General features: G+C 36.1%; 3 protein-coding genes across 6 annotated transcripts in view; 1 reads left to right on the top strand and 2 right to left on the bottom strand.

Annotated features, from left to right (window-relative positions):
* Positions 1 to 4,659: 4,659 nt before the first annotated feature.
* Positions 4,660 to 6,161, bottom strand: LOC107709143 (small nuclear ribonucleoprotein 25). The gene is made up of 5 exons (XM_016513557.1): positions 5,762 to 6,161; positions 5,545 to 5,635; positions 5,368 to 5,473; positions 5,219 to 5,293; positions 4,660 to 5,082 (listed from the first exon to the last, which is right to left on the bottom strand). The coding sequence occupies exons 1-5, from the start codon at positions 5,966 to 5,968 to the stop codon at positions 5,025 to 5,027; spliced, it is 537 nt and encodes a 178-aa protein (XP_016369043.1). The 5' UTR covers positions 5,969 to 6,161; the 3' UTR covers positions 4,660 to 5,024.
* Positions 6,162 to 6,377: 216 nt separating this feature from the next.
* polr3k (polymerase (RNA) III (DNA directed) polypeptide K) lies at positions 6,378 to 7,848 on the top strand. The gene is made up of 3 exons (XM_016513558.1): positions 6,378 to 6,618; positions 7,371 to 7,458; positions 7,602 to 7,848. Exons 1-3 carry the CDS (start codon positions 6,508 to 6,510, stop codon positions 7,727 to 7,729), a joined length of 327 nt encoding a protein of 108 aa, XP_016369044.1. The 5' UTR covers positions 6,378 to 6,507; the 3' UTR covers positions 7,730 to 7,848.
* A 2,518-nt stretch (positions 7,849 to 10,366) lies between these two features.
* LOC107709142 (cell death-inducing p53-target protein 1-like) overlaps positions 10,367 to 17,316 on the bottom strand; it is an 8,934-nt gene continuing 1,984 nt past the window's right edge. For 2 of the 4 annotated variants that reach the window (XM_016513553.1, XM_016513552.1), the window contains exons 2-5: positions 14,618 to 14,771; positions 13,712 to 13,885; positions 12,672 to 12,942; positions 10,367 to 11,336 (exon numbers count right to left, since the gene is read on the bottom strand). In XM_016513553.1, coding sequence (XP_016369039.1) covers positions 11,225 to 11,336; positions 12,672 to 12,942; positions 13,712 to 13,885; positions 14,618 to 14,702 — 642 coding nt within the window. In that variant the 5' untranslated portion in view covers positions 14,703 to 14,771 and the 3' untranslated portion in view covers positions 10,367 to 11,224. Of the gene's footprint in view, positions 11,337 to 12,671; positions 12,943 to 13,711; positions 13,886 to 14,617; positions 14,772 to 15,841; positions 15,920 to 17,316 lie in introns of all 4 variants that reach the window. The other 2 variants (XM_016513555.1, XM_016513556.1) reach the window with 2 other exon arrangements.

The following is a 17,316-nucleotide window of genomic DNA, read 5'->3' as shown; positions in this document are numbered from 1 at the left end:
TATAAATATATGCTTGTGCGGACAGACAACAGTAAATAGACAGACACATACACAGAATGTGTACCGCTACTGAAGAGCAGAAGCTGGTTTGCGCTCTGCCGGATGCGCTTTTATACTTTCTGGTGCTTACGTCACCCCGCTCGTGACGTCTCGCTGCTCCATTGGACTTATTTGACACGTGCTTCAGAACGCGGTCACGCAAGGGCGTTCCCAAAGCGAATCTCGACGCAGCTCGAGTTCCTGAAGGGGAACCAGGGTTACATACGTAACCTGAGATGTTTTTTAGGCATAGTTCTAGTCATGATCAGGTCCAAAGACTTTAGGCATACCCAGACCTTGCTCAAATATTATAATGAATGGGAGCCAGCAAAATCCACATTTTGGTGGAATGAGTCCTGCCTTCTAAAAAGTGTTGCCAGACGTACGATAATTATCATATTTGTACGATAATTTTGACCTCTTTACGATGTACGATCAATAATGAAAAGAAATCCCATAATGTGCGATAATTTCATAATTTTATGACAATTCAAATGATGGTAGTTGTAGTCATAGGGCTTCTATATTCATACACGAAATTGGCTCATTACAGACATTCTAAATGAGCCATGCACACCTCAGAGGTGTGTAAGAATGCAGGAGGGTGCCCTGCTTTAAAGCCAACGAGCACTATGTTGCGGTCCATGACGGCAAGAACCCCCTCAACATCTGGCAACACGCAGGCTTCCGATGACAGCGGCTCAGATGTGGAGTTAACAGCTAAAGTATGTCTACACTCGCTACAAAGCGAGTGTTAAAAATAATTTTAATATGTCATAAATAGAACGAGGCATCAGTTTACTGTTGGGGATGTGTCGTGTCGTGTCACTTCCAGTGCAGACAGTCACTGATTATAATGGGTTCTATAGTATTTTGTCACACTGCTCGCGTCCAATGTAAACACTTTTTTCTCATGTCAAAAAGTTGTTGGTTTAGATAGCTGTATTCTTTACGTTTGACTCGTGTAGGATAATTTTCTTCCAAATACTATAATTTTGAGCTTCTGGTACCATACTTGGACATTTCCAATCTGGCAACACTGCATGGTTGTCAACACACCATATGCTAAAGCTTTGCAGAGCAACATCCATTTTGGTGTGCTCTTTGTCGAATTTGTCAAGGTATTCGACTAATCAACTAATCTAATGACTAATCAACTTGAATTCCTTTTTTTATTGTCTAAAGATGATTTGTTTAGATTTTCATGTAAATCAGGAGGAGATAGAAAAAGTAGGTTTTACAGAAAACTCAATGTCAGGAAAAGTTTCATGATGGAGAATGACATCAGGGTGCAATCGAATCATCTTGAGCCAAGGAATCCAAAGGAAAACAGAATTGTTTTTTTTCTTGCGAGAAAGTTCACTTACAGTTCAAAATAAACATGAGTGCAAATTCGGACAGCTGGAAATTTTACAACTTTTACCCATATGGTTATGAGCTGCCATAGACTCGAGCGGAAGAAGAAGAACACTAACGGATACAATGGGTACCTACACACCCTCGGTGATTGACCCCCAAATATCTGCCAATAGGCTAAAAAAAATCAGCTTGATTAAACCACAATGTTACAGATATTTATTATTGTTTTAAGCATAACTCACCTAAAAGTGCTCAGTTTTTCCAGGACTTCATATTACATTTGCATTTCAAGTAAATGTATCTTGACTTTCTGCTCTGATTTAAGACCTTTTTAAAGCCTTAAATTGTAAGACTTTTTAAGACCTGCAGAAATCCCGACTTGCGTCTTGATTACATTTTTTTATATTCCTGTACAACCTGAAAGTGTTCAGTGCTTTAGCAAATATCCAACCCAAAATTCAAATTTGCCATTGAATGTTCTTGAAATTCAAAGCAGAAGACTGATGTCACCCTGAAGATTCAGATGTCTTGCATTTTCCTTTCGGTATTGATAGTTCTGGAGGTAAGCTTTAAGGCAAACGAAAAGTTGGCTCAGTCCCTGCAAAAAGAGCGAACCATGAGATATCGCCATCGTATCCTTTAAGAAAGGCACTCCAGGTAATTCCATGGGGATCGTCCCTGTAAAACGTTCAAGATGACATTGCCTGAAACCATTCCAGCAACCTTTTCAGTTCAGTCCACATTAAGGGGATTCAAAAAATTCCAGTCCTCAGAGCTTTTTGCATGTTTTTATGTGACTACGACATTTTGGACACTTGTGAACGATGTCTTTGCATCCATCCATGCAGAACGGGATTACACAGCACTGAAGATTCAGATGTCTTGCATTTTCCTTTCGGTATTGATAGTTCTGGAGGTAAGCTTTAAGGCAAACGAAAAGTTGGCTCAGTCCCTGCAAAAAGAGCGAACCATGAGATATCGCCATCGTATCCTTTAAGAAAGGCACTCCAGGTAATTCCATGGGGATCGTCCCTGTAAAACGTTCAAGATGACATTGCCTGAAACCATTCCAGCAAACTTTTCAGTTCAGTCCAGTCCACATTAAGGGGATTCAAAAAATTCCAGTCCTCAGAGCTTTTTGCATGTTTTTATGTGACTACGACATTTTGGACACTTGTGAACGATGTCTTTGCATCCATCCATGCAGAACGGGATTACACAGCAGCCAGCTATACAACTACACAAGAAACAGTCAAGAACACAAATATGTCATCTTTAACCCCATAATAGAATGACAAACTGGTAATCACATAATGGAATAGGGGACGTAAATTAGAGTAAAGCAAATAAAGTAAAATATCAGATGACAGAGTTCAACTCACCAAAAAAGAATGGAAATTAAACACACAATATAGGCCGCACTGCCAGCTTTGGTTGTGATGTCTGTGGTTATATACTGGTGACAGAATGGACACTGCGTCTGAGTCGAGTGTCGAGGAAGTTGCTGAAAATCCAGAATCACCTGAGGAGCTGAGAAAAACAAACATGAGCCGCTTTCAGGAAGCTCTGGTCCAGTTGGATTTTGTATTAGCGTAGTTGTCTCTCATCTCACCTCACATCAATGAAATAGTGTAAAGACTACTAACCTGGATAAGGTGGCGGACTGTCTATAATTATTACACCAGATGAAACAGTTGTGTCTGAAATAATAAAAACGTATGGACATATGAAAATGACATATGATCTATACTTTCAAATACAAATACAGAGGGCAAATTCCAAATGTTTAAGTATATTTCCTAAATACTGTTGAAGATATCAAACCTCAAAGTGTCATACCTATTAAACGAGTGCCTCCTGAACTGTCTTGCATATTCTCCAGTTCAATCTTCCTGTCAGTGAGAACCTTAAGCTGCTCATCAATTTCTTTAAGTTCTTCAGTCTCTCTGGAATACTCTGTTGGCCACAAGATCTAGTGTGAGTTCCATCAGTTTATTCCTTACATACTGAAAAAAATCGCTATGTTTGCATATGTTACTTGTTTCGCTCCGGTTTCAGTTTTTATAACCATTTCTTACTATGTGTAAGTAAGTTGTTGTTTTTTAGCATGTGTGTTTGGCAGTGTTATTTTTTAGGATTACTGATAAACTACTGTCGTTTGATTTGTATTATTTTTATTTGTTATTTATTTTAATTTTAGTTAAATTATGTCTGAATTTATTATGTCTGTATAGGTCTTTTATTACATTTTTAGTTTGATTTAATTTGAGTTATTTTACTGATTGCTTCTGTTGTCCTCATTTGTAAGTCGCTTTGGATAAAAGCGTCTGATAAATGACTAAATAAAAAATATATAACCAAATTCTTTATTTATGAATAATCTCTAAATGTCTTTCACTGTTTATTTGGCTTCTGTTATCAAGTAGTTTCAGCTGATGGGACTCACGTTCCTCATTCTGGCCGTTGATTCGCTTGAACTGGATGAGCATTGCCAGGATATTGCGTTTGTCAATCAGCTGCTGTCTGCGAAAGGACAGCCGGTTCAGCTCCTCAAAAATGTTCGCCAGCTGTTCATCAGGCATGTTGAGGGTTGAGATGACGGTTCACTTAAACCTCCAAAAGCCTCAAACCTTCATACAGCGTCCACTCTGAAATAGATCAAATAGTTTCATAATAGAACTTAATAGCTCTAGAGCATCTAGTCAAGAATGCAGGAGAATTGTTTAATACAATGGTTTATTCCTGATATGAAAACACTACTTAACCCAAGTGCAATTACAATGTGAATGGACAATAAATATCTATTTTAAATGTAAAAAAAAAAATAGACATTTAATAATTACCCATGTGCGCTGCAGTGTCTCTTCAGTTGCTCGTCACATTGCAGTAATAAGGAAATAAGAGGCTGGTTGTACTGTAGCGGATCAGTATGAGGAACATGTTCATAATATTTAAAGTGTGTGGTTTACCTGTATTTTACTACTAACTCACATCGTGACAAGGGTCTTAAACTACATATATCTATTATATAAGCATTTAAAAAACCAACGTTAAGGGGACTTAAATTGCACTCTTGAAAACAACCCATTTTCAGGTTTAATTATTTTGAGCAATATAAAAGAAAAACACAAATATGACTTTAAAGCACTTTAGGAGACATGTACTTCCAGTGAATCAGCTGTTTTGTGGATGTATACATGTTAATGGCATTATGCTTACAAAATATGATGGTTTGGGTTTCTGTCTCAGTAAAATTAACAATGCCTTTATAAAATGTATTCTAAAAATAACTATTTAAGTTACTTGTTAGAATAATTGCTTTAACAAGTGTCCATCTTCACAGGATTAGGAAATAAACAAAGTCTTCCCAAAAGCAGTTTTAAAAAAGAGCATTGCTCAGAGTTCATGGTGACCACAGCTGCCACGTTCCATTTCAGTGGTCACTGAAATGTTGTTATTGTATGGAAAAGAACAGTTTAAAAGGCTAAAAAAAATAGAGAAAGAAAAACGCTTTTTGTTGTTGTTGTTCCACAGAAAAATAGCCGTGAACAGTGTTTGGAACAGAACGCCTTTAAATATCTATTTACAAATTTGGCCTATTAAAGAAAACTGGCAATGGTCTCTGTTCATTTCCTCCTCAGTTTCTTCAAAAACGTCACTTCATCTCTGTTCCTGATCCCGTAGCTGAGGACAGAGGAAACACAATCACACTAAATCACATCAAAAACATATCATGATTCAAAGCACAGCAACTATTGTGCACAAAAAATGAATAAAAGTTAACACATTTCTACAAAAGCAACAGATTTTTTGGACTCACTCCTTAAGCTTTCTTTTGTCATCTTCTAATTGTTCTCCATTGAAGACCAGATGAAATGTCCTCCACACATATTTCCTTAACAGAGAAAGTAGATTAGGGGGGGGGGAATCATATCCTTAATCACATCCCATACTTTTTTCACGTCTCACCAGCTGATGTGTTTGACACCCCCCTCTCGCTGCTGTTTCAGCTCCATATATCTGCAAATGGCTTTCTTGAGATCCAGAACCGTAGCAGACTGCACAACCACAATAGCTGTGAAGAGATTTGCTCCAGTTAGAATCAATACATATATAACGGTTGCGACTAACAACAAGAAAACTCACGCATGACTTCTCCATCAGCCTTACAAACACGAACAGTCATGGCTTGACCATATTCCAGAGCCACCTGAGAGTTCACCTCCTCCAACGTGACCTGAACATTTAGAAGATCAGAAACGATTTAGAATTCTAGATCTTACGAATTAATACATTCAGATATGTAGCTTGTTTTAATATTATTCTATTAAAACAAACTCTTCATTGTTATTTGATGGTCGACCTGAATTGGCAGGTCGCACAGTAAAGGGTCCTGCACCATCAGAGCCAGGCCTTCCTCAAAGATGTCAAGAAATTCAGAGTGGGGCAATGCCTCCTCGTCGTCTTCTTCTTCTTCTTCTTGCTCTTCTTTAATTTCATCTACAACAGTTTTCTCCACTAACTCAGCCTCGTCGACATTCTTTGGGGATCCTTCCTTTAATTCATCCATGTTCAACTGATAACAAGCGAAAACTATCTAGAAATACAAGACATTAAAGTGTCAGGTTCTTTCTATGTTTAATAAACTATTAGTAAATTTAAATGGAATTAAATGGCATAGTTGGTCAATTATTTGTGAAGAAATTGTAACATCTACAGTTCTGTTAAGTTCCAGCTTTCCTTATATCCATTTTTTTTTAACAAACACGCTATCGGAACATTTCTATGATGCACCAAACTTTAGTTCCGCATACGTTTCTATATTATATTTCCGATACAATTCTTTACATTTGAATATTTTAATTGAACATGTATATATTCTCTGACATTTCTAGGTATATATAAGATTATAATATGCCCTATAATTATTGTTTATTCGCGTTTATATTTCGTTTCAAGTCGAGCCGAGAATAGTGAGGCACGTTCACCACTATGTGTTTCCTGTAGCGACTAGGCTTGAGAATGTGTGTAAACACCAACTTCGGTTGCATCAGAAAAAAAAAACAATAACAGTATTTACTATTCAATATTTTATATAACCGCTTGAAAATGCTCCTGTTTTGTCCAACCTGTGGGAATGTGTTAATCGTGGAAGAGGGGCAGAGATGCTTCAGATTCGCGTGTAATACATGTCCATATGTGCACAACATCACGAGGAAGGTAATGAGTTACCATCACAACATAGAAACGCGTTTGGAACGTTTTATTTAAATACGTGATACGTGATCTGTGCTTTGTTTGTTTTTAAATGGAATGCTTTAAAATACGTTGAAGATGAAATTAGCGGTCATTACGATTCATATCTGATGACGTGAACCTTCGATTAGACACGTGAAATAAAATTATTGTTCGATTCCAACACATGTAATATGTGAACATGTGATTCGAATACTTGATAAGATTAATGTTTATTAACATTATGACGATATAACACACTACATTCGCATTAAACAATGTGAATGTTCCATTCAAATACATGTAATACTGGAAAAAGATGTGAACTTTTCTTTTAGAACATATGTGAGTTTATGTGAACGCAGAAGAAATAATGTGCATTTTTGATTCAGTGGCTGTATCAGAATATACTTTAATATGTAGTAGGCGAAAAATGGTATATGAAAAATAGTACACAACTGTAGGTTACATGAAAATCTCAACACGACAGATGTGGTATGTCTGGATTACATCCATAATACACAAGTTCGTACTATATAAAACATACAATTTAATGGCCACGAAGTAAATGATTTCAGACGCACTACCAAGGGGTCTTTGGGATGACAGGAGAGAAAAGACTCCTGAATTAGAACATTGGCCAAAAATGCTGTCACTAGTTTTTGAGACACTGCCAACATAAAACACACACACACACATCTGAAGTGTGTGGAAATAACTATTTGTTATTTTGACAGGTGAATAACAGAAATTACCCCAAGCTGAAGGAGGTTGATGATGTTCTCGGGGGCTCTGCTGCTTGGGAAAATGTGGATTCCACTCCAGGTAAAACAGTGTATCCTAGTGCAATAAAAACAGTACTTGTATGCACAGTGAATATTTGACCACACATTCTGGTGGCTTTAAATGAATGTTTTTATGATGATGATTTGTTTTGAGGTGTAACACTTTCTAATTTTTCTTCAAAGAACCTTGTCCAAAATGTGAGCACCCAAGGGCCTACTTTATGCAGATTCAGACTAGATCGGCTGATGAACCAATGACAACCTTCTACAAGTGCTGCAATCTACAATGTGGGCACCGTTGGAGAGACTAAATCAGAGACCTTAGTTTTGGGCTTTGTTTGAGGCTCAGAATATGTGCTCATAATAGAAAATTGGGTTTTCTTTAGAAGATTTTTATATTTATTTGTTGGAGCCAAAACTACCATTTATTTGGATTAAAAACCACAGACACCCTTTATGCATCATCTACTTTATTTTCACTATTACAGAATGTTAATGTATCATTATGACAGTAACTACGTGATTTACAGCTTGGTTGTTCTGGCCTGATGACTGATTTTTGTGTGTGTGTGTGTGTGTGTGTGTGCGCAAGTAATAAAATGACTACTCGTATATGACACAGTTTATCTTTTTATTTGTTCAAATAATCAGTCCATAAGTTTTGTTTTACATACACATTTGAGACTTGAGTTGAGCATGGCATCTGGTGTAGTGCCATATACTATTCTCAAGGCATCTATCTACAGCTGCATTCATGTAACACAAGCTTGACATCTATTGTCTGCGACAGCATTAAGTCACTTCACAAAGCAAGTAGACCTACGTAGTCAAGAGCATATTCAATTAAAGGGAGCCATACAGGATAGTGCAAGTGAATCCCATGATCATGCATGCATATTTACTGGAGATTATCTTCCAATAATCAAACAGACATCATGTAGTTTTTGCAAATGATGGAGAGGTATCTTGATGATATTACAAGTCATGGGTGATGGAATTAAATAAAGCCAGATAGGATGAGGTAATTTTTTCAGTCAGAAAATAGTACATTGGAATTTCTGCTGGATATTTTGAAATCAGACCTGAATGTGGCTAAAGTTATTTTTGTAATGCCTGCATATGCAATATAGAGCAAATGTGCAAATGCTATAAAAAGTCAGTGTTCGTTGGACAGATCTGATTAAAAAGATCATATACAATGAGACAGCCGGTTTATATGCATTTACAGACAGATTGCTAAATTTTTTTCCCTTTTGTGTTAAATAGTACAATGGAAAGACGTAAAGTCTGATTGTGAAATAGCTATAATGTTGGCAGATTGTCTACCAGAGAAACAATTATTATCTGAATCTTCATTTAAAACTACACTATGTAACCTTTTTGATGGGGAAAAAAAATATTACTAAAGAGTGAGTGCAAACCATGTCCTTTATTCACCCAACTTGAACACCCTATAATAATTATTTCTGTTTTAGAGCTGTCGGGACGGATTTTGCGGGAAATTGCATATATCCGTACACAGAAAATATTCGCGTTTATGTTGTGGGAGAAGCGTGAAGCTGAAACTTTGTTGTCACAACGAACGAGAAAAATGACCATGGATCATTCAAAACGGGAAATCGCCATTGTAAAACCAAAGAAACCCCGCACACCGATACAGCGGTGCATCAAACTACATTCATCCACGTAGAGGAGCAAAGCCGATGCACAACCAAAACAATGTTACTCCGCAAGATGCGTGCAGGTTTATTTTTTTTAAACCGCTACAGGCCCAAAAGTTACTTAGTGTAGTTTTAAACAAAAGATGAAAAACAAACGTCTCAATATTGAGATATATAGTGTCTAAGCACTGCTGATGTTGTAGCTTTCGTACAATTTCAGCAGTAAATCACATTTTTGAAAAGAACAATTAATTAAAAATTTTCAATTTCGCAGCCAGGACAAACAGCTATGCAGAAACAGCCCTAACCAAATAAAGGAAAATCTTTGGATGATTCCATTAAAATTACAATCACAATCTGACCACACACTCTCTCACACACACACACACAAAAGGAAGATCAGGACAATCATCCTTTAAATCCTTGTGGCCTGTTGCACACAGTATTAATAAGCGAAGGGTTAATCTGCTTTGAGTTATGAAGCCCAGTGCAGCAACCAGCACAGCCTGACACACTGAGGGCACATATGGCCCGATAAAGCGCTATGCAAGATTACAGTGATGTCATGCAGTGTCCTTCATCATGCTGGTGAACTCCAACAGCAAAGCAGCTTTGAACAGCCTTTACCAAAAATGTCTTCCCTTTTTGAAGATGACGACTTCACTACATCAAGTAGAAATGAAGAAATTCAGCAGTACTGGCCAGAATAACTGTTAAAGGGCGCTGATCTGTAATTATAGATGTTTATATACCAATCCGAGTATCAGCAAACACAGATCTACATTATTAATGATTAATAAACTGACCTGAATAACAGATGATAATTTACAGAAGTCTCAAACAGCTTACTGACAACACAGAACAGCTAGTATAGTGGTTTGAAAAGCACCGTGGCTATACTTTTGATTCACAGTTCAAAAAAAAAAAAGAAAAAGAAAGAAAAGTATATTGGTTGAATTCCACAAATATGTCCCTAGCATGAACTGCATGGCATATTAAAGGAACAGTTGGAGAAAGCAATATGGATTATGGACTCTAATTTTTTCTGGAAGCAATGGTTTGAAGTTAAAAACGTCTTAATGAATTTTTTTTTTTTTTACAAACACAGCTTGTGGATTACTCACATTACTTGTGGATTATTGTGAAGTTTTTATCAGCTGTTTGGACTCTCATTCTGACGGCACCCATTCACTGCAGAGGATCCATTGGCAAGCAAGTAATGTAATGCTAAATTTCTCTAAATCTGTTGAATCCGATGAAGAAACAAACTCATCTACATCTTGGATGGCCTGAGAGTGAATACATTTTCAGCAAATTTTCATTTCTGGGTGAACTATTCCTTTAAAACACCATGAACTTTAATGAAAGCTATCTAGCATCTCTAAATTATTCAAAGGAGATTTAGATGGACATACAGATCCCTTTATCAATACAAATCCTTCATCTAAAATGACACATCATTACAACAATGCCTGTTACATTGATAAGCATATATCAAATCTACTTGAAATTAGTCTTATCAACAAATATAAGAAATTGAAAACAAAAGTAAAAGAAAAAAATCCCCATAACATTTGCATAAAATGCCAAATATAGAGACATTTTCACATGTAAACGCAACAACATTACTCCAGGACTTCAAAAGTCCCAGACCCAGCCATGAAAGACTTTAATTTTAATATGTTAAAATAAAACAATAATGCATAAAATAATAATCCTACAATCCAACCATACTGACCCTGAAGTGAACTTCATTTAGCTTCGCAACCCAGTATTATTCACAAATGAGCTTTTCAAGGTTAATGTTTTTACATATTCGCTAAATGTATACACTTAGCTCTACTGCTAAAATAAAAATAAAAACAGTGCTTGGATGACACAATGTAACTGACCATTGTGCATATAAAATGTACCAATCCTTCAATCACCTCCGCTAATCATCTCTGCTTAATTTTAGAGGCATCAGTAACTATGTCAAGTGCCTGTAAAAAATATATATATGAGAATCAATACTTACATGAAGTGAGAGGTGGCTGGAAATATGAACTGTCAGCTGAGGCAAAATGAACACAGAGAACAAATGAAAACGGGTTGTCTACACCCACCAGAATGTGGTCACAGCATGATTGTTGATGAGATAAACTGTTAGCATATACGCTTATATGTGTAAATATAGCCCTTGCAGTTCGGGCAAGTGTGTGTCACATCCTTGAGGTCATCAATCAAACAGGGGATCAAGCAGCAACCTAGATCACAACTGCAAAACAAAGACAAAAGTCAGAAGGAATCTCAAAGAGGTATCGTAGGGCTCATTATGTATTAATTTATTCAAAACTAAATTAAAAATGCAATTCATGCATGCAATGACCTGAATACACCTCTTCTATTTTGAAAACTGCTTCAATTTCTGTGCTACAATTCATGTACACCACCACTGACAGGTGTGGAGTTTTACTCCAATTATCACTTGAAATGAACACTTTTATCCAGCAAGGATGGATTAAATTGATCAAAAGTGAAAGTAAAGACTTTTACAATGTTACAAAAGATTTCTATTTCAAATAACTGCTGCTCTTATCAACTTTATTTATCACAGTTTCCACAAAATATTAATGGTTTCCAACATTGATAATAATGAGAAATGTTTATTGAGCAGCAAATCAGCATATAAGAATGATTTCTGAATGATCATGTGACATTGAAGACTGGAGAAATGACGCTGAAAATTCAGCTTTGCATCACAGGAATAAACTATATTTTAAAATATATTCAAACTGAAAACAGACATTTTAAATTGCAACATTATTTCACATTAGGCTACTGTTTTACTGTATTTTGATCAAATAAATGCAGCTTTGATGAACATAAAAGCCTTCTTTCAAAAATATTTTTAAAAAAATACCCAAACTTTTGAATGGTAAAAAAAAAAAAATGCCAAGGTGATACAACTTGTCCTGAAATCATAATGAAGAAAAAAAGCCTCATCGTGAAAACCTTATTTAGTGCTTTAACATAAGCTTTTATTATTATTTCTTAGAAAAATGTATGTCTGCCAAATCAGTATACAACCAACATCAAGAAAAAACATAACAGAAAGATGATTTCATATAGAGGTCCACGGTCCAGTGTTATCTTAGTATTATTGAGCTACTGTTATTGTTTTAATTAATATTTTGAATGGTTATTTATATATATATCCTGTTTTCATTTTAAAGTTTTAGTAATTTTGTTGCTTTTTTGTCATTTTTGTTCGTTTTTTCATATAGCTATCTATATATATCTATATCTATCTATCTATTCATAGATAGATAGATAGATAGATAGACAGATAGATAGATAGATTTATTCTTAATTTTTTTTATTTCAGTTTTAATTATTTTAATAAAACAAGTTACACTAAATGAAAATGAGAAATGCCTAAATTAATGCTAAAATTAAATATATTTTTTTTTTATTTCAGTTAAAGTTCATTTTTAATAAGTTTTTTTTATGGTTGTGGTTTTAGTTTTAGTTTTAGTTTAAGTTAACTATAATAACCCCGAAGAGGTCATATCAGATCATATTGTGCTGTTGAGTTCCACTGCTCACTTACCCGACAAAGAAGCAGAACATACAGATAAGAGTATTTGTGAGGCCGATGTCGTGGCTGATGCAGGTGATGATGGGTTGCTGGCAGTGTGGACAAACCGTCTGCACTGGAGCCGCTTGGAACATCTCCCCCTGTAGAACAGTCACGGTGGTGGCGGCGGCACCAGGAGGGGCGAGAACTGTGGCTGTGTGGCCTGGAGCAAAGTGACTGGGCCCTGGGCCATAGTGCTCTGTTATCGGATGAGGAAAGTGCCCAGGTGGAGCATAGTAACCACCTTCAACACATGAATGAATTTTTACAGATCTCTGCACACAATAAATCTCGTAGACAATGTAGCTTGAATTTTGTCTATAATGAAAAAAAGTAGGTGAAATCTAGTACTAGTTAATCGGAAATGTCGTCTTACAAAAACGACTGTGACAAATTACAAAGCATTTCAAGTTGTTCCAAACAACATTTCATGTTGTTCCAAACCTGTATCTATCTTCCGTGTAACACAAAAGAAGATATTTTGAAGAATGTTCAAATGGTTTCGGGCCCCATTGACGTCCATAGTATGGACAAAAAATACTATGGAAGTCAATGGGAACCAAAACTGTTTGGTTCTTCAAAATATATTCTTTTGTGTTACACGGAAGATAGATACAGGTTTGGACTGACATGTGGGTGAGTAAATGATGACAGAATATTCATTTTTGCCTGAACTATTCCATTTCAATTCGGAGTGAGTTATTAAATATTAATGAAAGATTACAAACACAAACATTTTTTTCTACTGAACAATGTTCACAAATCAACCATTCACAGATAGACCAGAATGTGTATTAAAAAAGTGAAAAGGATTCATTTTGTGTAATACTGCTCCGAGGCCTGACACATCACTTTCAGTTTCATTGTGAACAGAAAAATTACCCGTTGTTGGAAACCTGTCGCATCACAACAGATTTTGGTTTTAATTTAGTAGTAGCTCTTCTTTCTGAAATGCTAATGGTTTCTGAATGGCTGCTGATGCATTAGTGTGTCAGTTAGGTAGGCACACTCACCGTGAGGATGAAGCATGGGCATTGGCATATGCACATGCTTAGGCATGGGACCTTCTCCTGGGACATGTGGTGGAACAAAGCCAGGTTGATGTGTGGCTTCATAAGGTGGAGGTCCATATTCTGGAGGCAGCGGCTGCCCTTGTGGAGGTCCTGTCGTTACTGGAGCACTGGCTGCTGAGGAAACACAGTTTTATGTTAAATAAAAGAAATGACAGAACTCTTATATCCCTCCTGCTAGATTTGATCTTCTCATAATTAATTATAAACATGCAGTGGTGTCCAAACATCTGAGACCACTAGTGAAATGACTGTATTAATTATTTTGCATTAATTAATTAATGATACTAATTTTGCATTCTTTTTTTAAATACAGTTTTCCTTAGAAATTACTATATCAGCAAACAATTTAAGTGAAAGATTACTAACTGTCGTAGTATTTGGCTTGTCCCTCAATTGCTGCAATGACAGCAGCACTCCAGCTGCAGAAACTCCACAAGTTTGTGACAAACTTAATAAGTTTAAAGTTTAAATGAGTTTATATGTCACTAAAAACTAAAGATTGGTGAAAATATAGCAGAATCTTACACATGTACGTTATTTATTTTATATTAGGCCTATAGCATGGTGTATTTTTATTCAGTTTGTTAACAAAAGTTCTATGTTTAAGTGAGTTTGTCGTTGTATCGTTTTGTTGTTTTCCATTCAAGCAATTGACGCTGAATTGCCACTAACTCAAAAGTGTAAGTAAAATGCGCACAGGCATTTATAAGCTTTTTAAAAGCGAAGCAAAGCAAGTAGAAGAGGGAAAACCCTAACGAGAGATGGTGAGATGGTCTTCAAAGCAGGTTTAAAAACTAACAATTAATTTTATGTCAATAGAGATGAGAAAAATATCAAGGAATTTACCAGGAACTGGAGGTTGTCCATTTTTCTCCCCAAGAAATGGGGCACTCGGGCCCCCTGGGTATGGAGGAGGGGGGTCACTGGACATGTTGGTTCCCTGGAAGGAGGCCAGAGAAGGGAGCTCTCCTCACACTGTGCTGATGTTCAAGCAGCGTTTCTGAGGTGAACACAAACAGGCCACATGGTACAGTACCCACACAGTGTAATGTGATAGTGCCATCCCTGACTACTGTTGCTGAGGCATTTTAAGCACATCCAATTATCATCGATTTGCAGAGGCTCACTGCCTCTATTCCCGAGCCCACAAATAAAAACAACTTGTCCATAAGCATGAATGATCTGCCCTTATGAACACAGATTTTCTTTGCACTTTAGACTAATAAGGGTCAGTGAGTCAAGCCACGTGCCTCACTGACACAGACCCGTATCCTAAAGAACACTGTTCTGCAAGACTGTTTGTGATCATCTTTGAGTCAGATGTGCACGCTACATCAATATACTATATGATAAACCATTCAAAATATATTTTTAAATGGTTTGGGGTCAATAAGATTTTTTTAGAAGTAATTAAAACTTTTATTCAGCAAGGACAAATTATATTGATCAAAAGTGACAGTAAAGACATTACAAGAGATTAAAGTATTCATGTACATAACAAAGAGTGAAAAATTTAAGGGGGTCTGAATACTTTCCGTACCCACTGTATATATATATATCTTTTTTTTTTTCTTTTTTTTTTACTAATTGTGCATCCCTAAAACCAGTTAATATTTTCATTCAGCAAGAATGCATTACATTGATCAAAAGTGAAAGTAAATGATTTCTATTTCAAATATATGCTTTTTAACTTTCTATTAATCAAGGAATCCTGAAATAAATGTATCACAGTTTCTACAAAAATATTAAGCAGCACAACTTTTTTTAACATTGATAATAATAATAACTGTTCCTTGAGCAGCAAATCAGCATATTAGAATGATTTCTGAAGTATCATGTGACACGGAGGACTAGATTAATGACTGCTACAAATTCAGCTTTGACATCACAGGAATAAATTAGATTTTAAAATATTTTAAAATAGAAAAGAGTTATTTTACATTTGTAATACTAATAATATTCACAATATTACTACTGTATTTTGATCAAATAAAAGCAGCCTTGGTGAAGAAAAAAAAGAGACAAATATTAATTATTTCTTTCTTAAATATATAAAAAAATCTTACCAACCTCAAACTTTTAAACGGTAGTATATAATGCATAATCCTCATAATATATGTGCCTGAATGGTGAGGTGCATCATTCCATCTGTCGGTTAAAGATTACCTAGTTAGTTCAACTTATCAAGATTCTAAACAGCTAAGAAATCTAGAGATAAAACAAAAGCAGACAAATAAAATACGTAACTTGGATACAAAGCAATGTTATGAAATAAGTGCGATCTTCAGCACCTTGGGTTTAAGTAGACAGTTTGGGCCTTTGAGAAGTTAAAGCAATAACATTTACAGTAGAAACACAATGGCACAGTGTTCTTGGAACCCCAGATAATGTAGGTCAAGACTAACTGTTACGTCCTTCATGTGAAATATGTGTCATTTCGTTTAGTTTTAGGAAAAATAAATGCAAATGAGAAAGAAGATCATCATGGTGAAAACAGCACCTCATTTGAAAGCCAAATCGAAGTACAGACACTATGTCAGTATTGTAGGTGTGTCCCCTTTCATGACTTAGCAGGTGATATAACAAAACATTATCAAATTTGCATTTTCTTGGAATGATTACCACCAGCCAATGGGGATCAAGCAGGAAATGCAAAAACAAAGGCATGTGACTATACTATATGTGGAGCATATAAATGTAGTGTGAACCTAATGCCTGTTGGTTTATGAGAATAATTTGTTGCCCAGTTCACATCCTATATTACTTGGGATATTGGAAATGGATTACACAGAATGCTTCTCAATAACCATAAATTATGTCAACATAACTGATGCATTTCTCTCATTTCATTAGGCCATTTCAACTTCAATTTAAAAAAACAGATCTGATACAAACCAGTAGATATACAAGAGGCCTTCCTGTTGATTACAAACATTAACATTGCATGTACACTAAAAAATACCAGTTTTTTTTTTTATAACCCAAATGCTGGGTTCAGCCTGGGTCATTTTATTGGGTTATTTTTAAAATTTTTACCCAGGTGCTAGGAAGTTTTTCTGTACCTCAGCTGCTGGGTCATTTTTACTGTGAATACAAATGATGAACCCCCTCAAACACCTACCCAGCGCTGGGTCAGTGTAACCCAATGTTGTGTAAACTGTGCCAAACCAGTTAAAACTGGATAGATTTGTCAGCGGTCATTCTGTGTTCTGTCCTGAAGGAAAACATCCTGAGGGGAAACTTCCTTATTAAATAACTTATTAAAAATTAAGGTTTGTATTACATTGCATTTTTATCAAATTATTATTCTACAAATAGGAAAATGTCTGTATTCTCACATTTTTCCTTTATTTAAAGGGGTCATATGATGCGATTTCAAGTTTTCCTTTCTCTTTGGAGTGTTACAAGCTGTTCGTGAATAGATAAGTCGCGCTGTGGATCGCCGGATCGGCTTTCACCATGGACAAAGCGGAGTCCAGCCCGGTGTCGTCACATGGGGTTGCCGCAATCCCGCCGGCCGCGCCGTTCTCAAGCCCGCCGGCCTC

This window comes from Sinocyclocheilus rhinocerous, unplaced genomic scaffold, assembly GCF_001515625.1.
Source record: "Sinocyclocheilus rhinocerous isolate Xijiao unplaced genomic scaffold, SAMN03320098_v1.1 scaffold5223, whole genome shotgun sequence".
Classification (NCBI taxonomy): domain Eukaryota; kingdom Metazoa; phylum Chordata; class Actinopteri; order Cypriniformes; family Cyprinidae; genus Sinocyclocheilus; species Sinocyclocheilus rhinocerous.
This window is presented reverse-complemented; position numbering and strand designations above follow the sequence as displayed.

Coding starts and splice junctions, on each gene's coding strand:
- polr3k (XM_016513558.1), top strand. CDS start 6,508: ATGCTCCTGTTTTGTCCAACCTGTGGGAATGTGTTAATCGTGGAAGAG. Junction 6,619..7,370: donor TGCACAACATCACGAGGAAG/GTAATGAGTTAC, acceptor TTATTTTGACAG/GTGAATAACAGAAATTACCC. Junction 7,459..7,601: donor AAATGTGGATTCCACTCCAG/GTAAAACAGTGT, acceptor TTTTCTTCAAAG/AACCTTGTCCAAAATGTGAG.
- LOC107709143 (XM_016513557.1), bottom strand. CDS start 5,968: ATGGATGAATTAAAGGAAGGATCCCCAAAGAATGTCGACGAGGCTGAG. Junction 5,636..5,761: donor TGTGCGACCTGCCAATTCAG/GTCGACCATCAA, acceptor CTAAATGTTCAG/GTCACGTTGGAGGAGGTGAA. Junction 5,294..5,367: donor GGTGTCAAACACATCAGCTG/GTGAGACGTGAA, acceptor TTCTCTGTTAAG/GAAATATGTGTGGAGGACAT.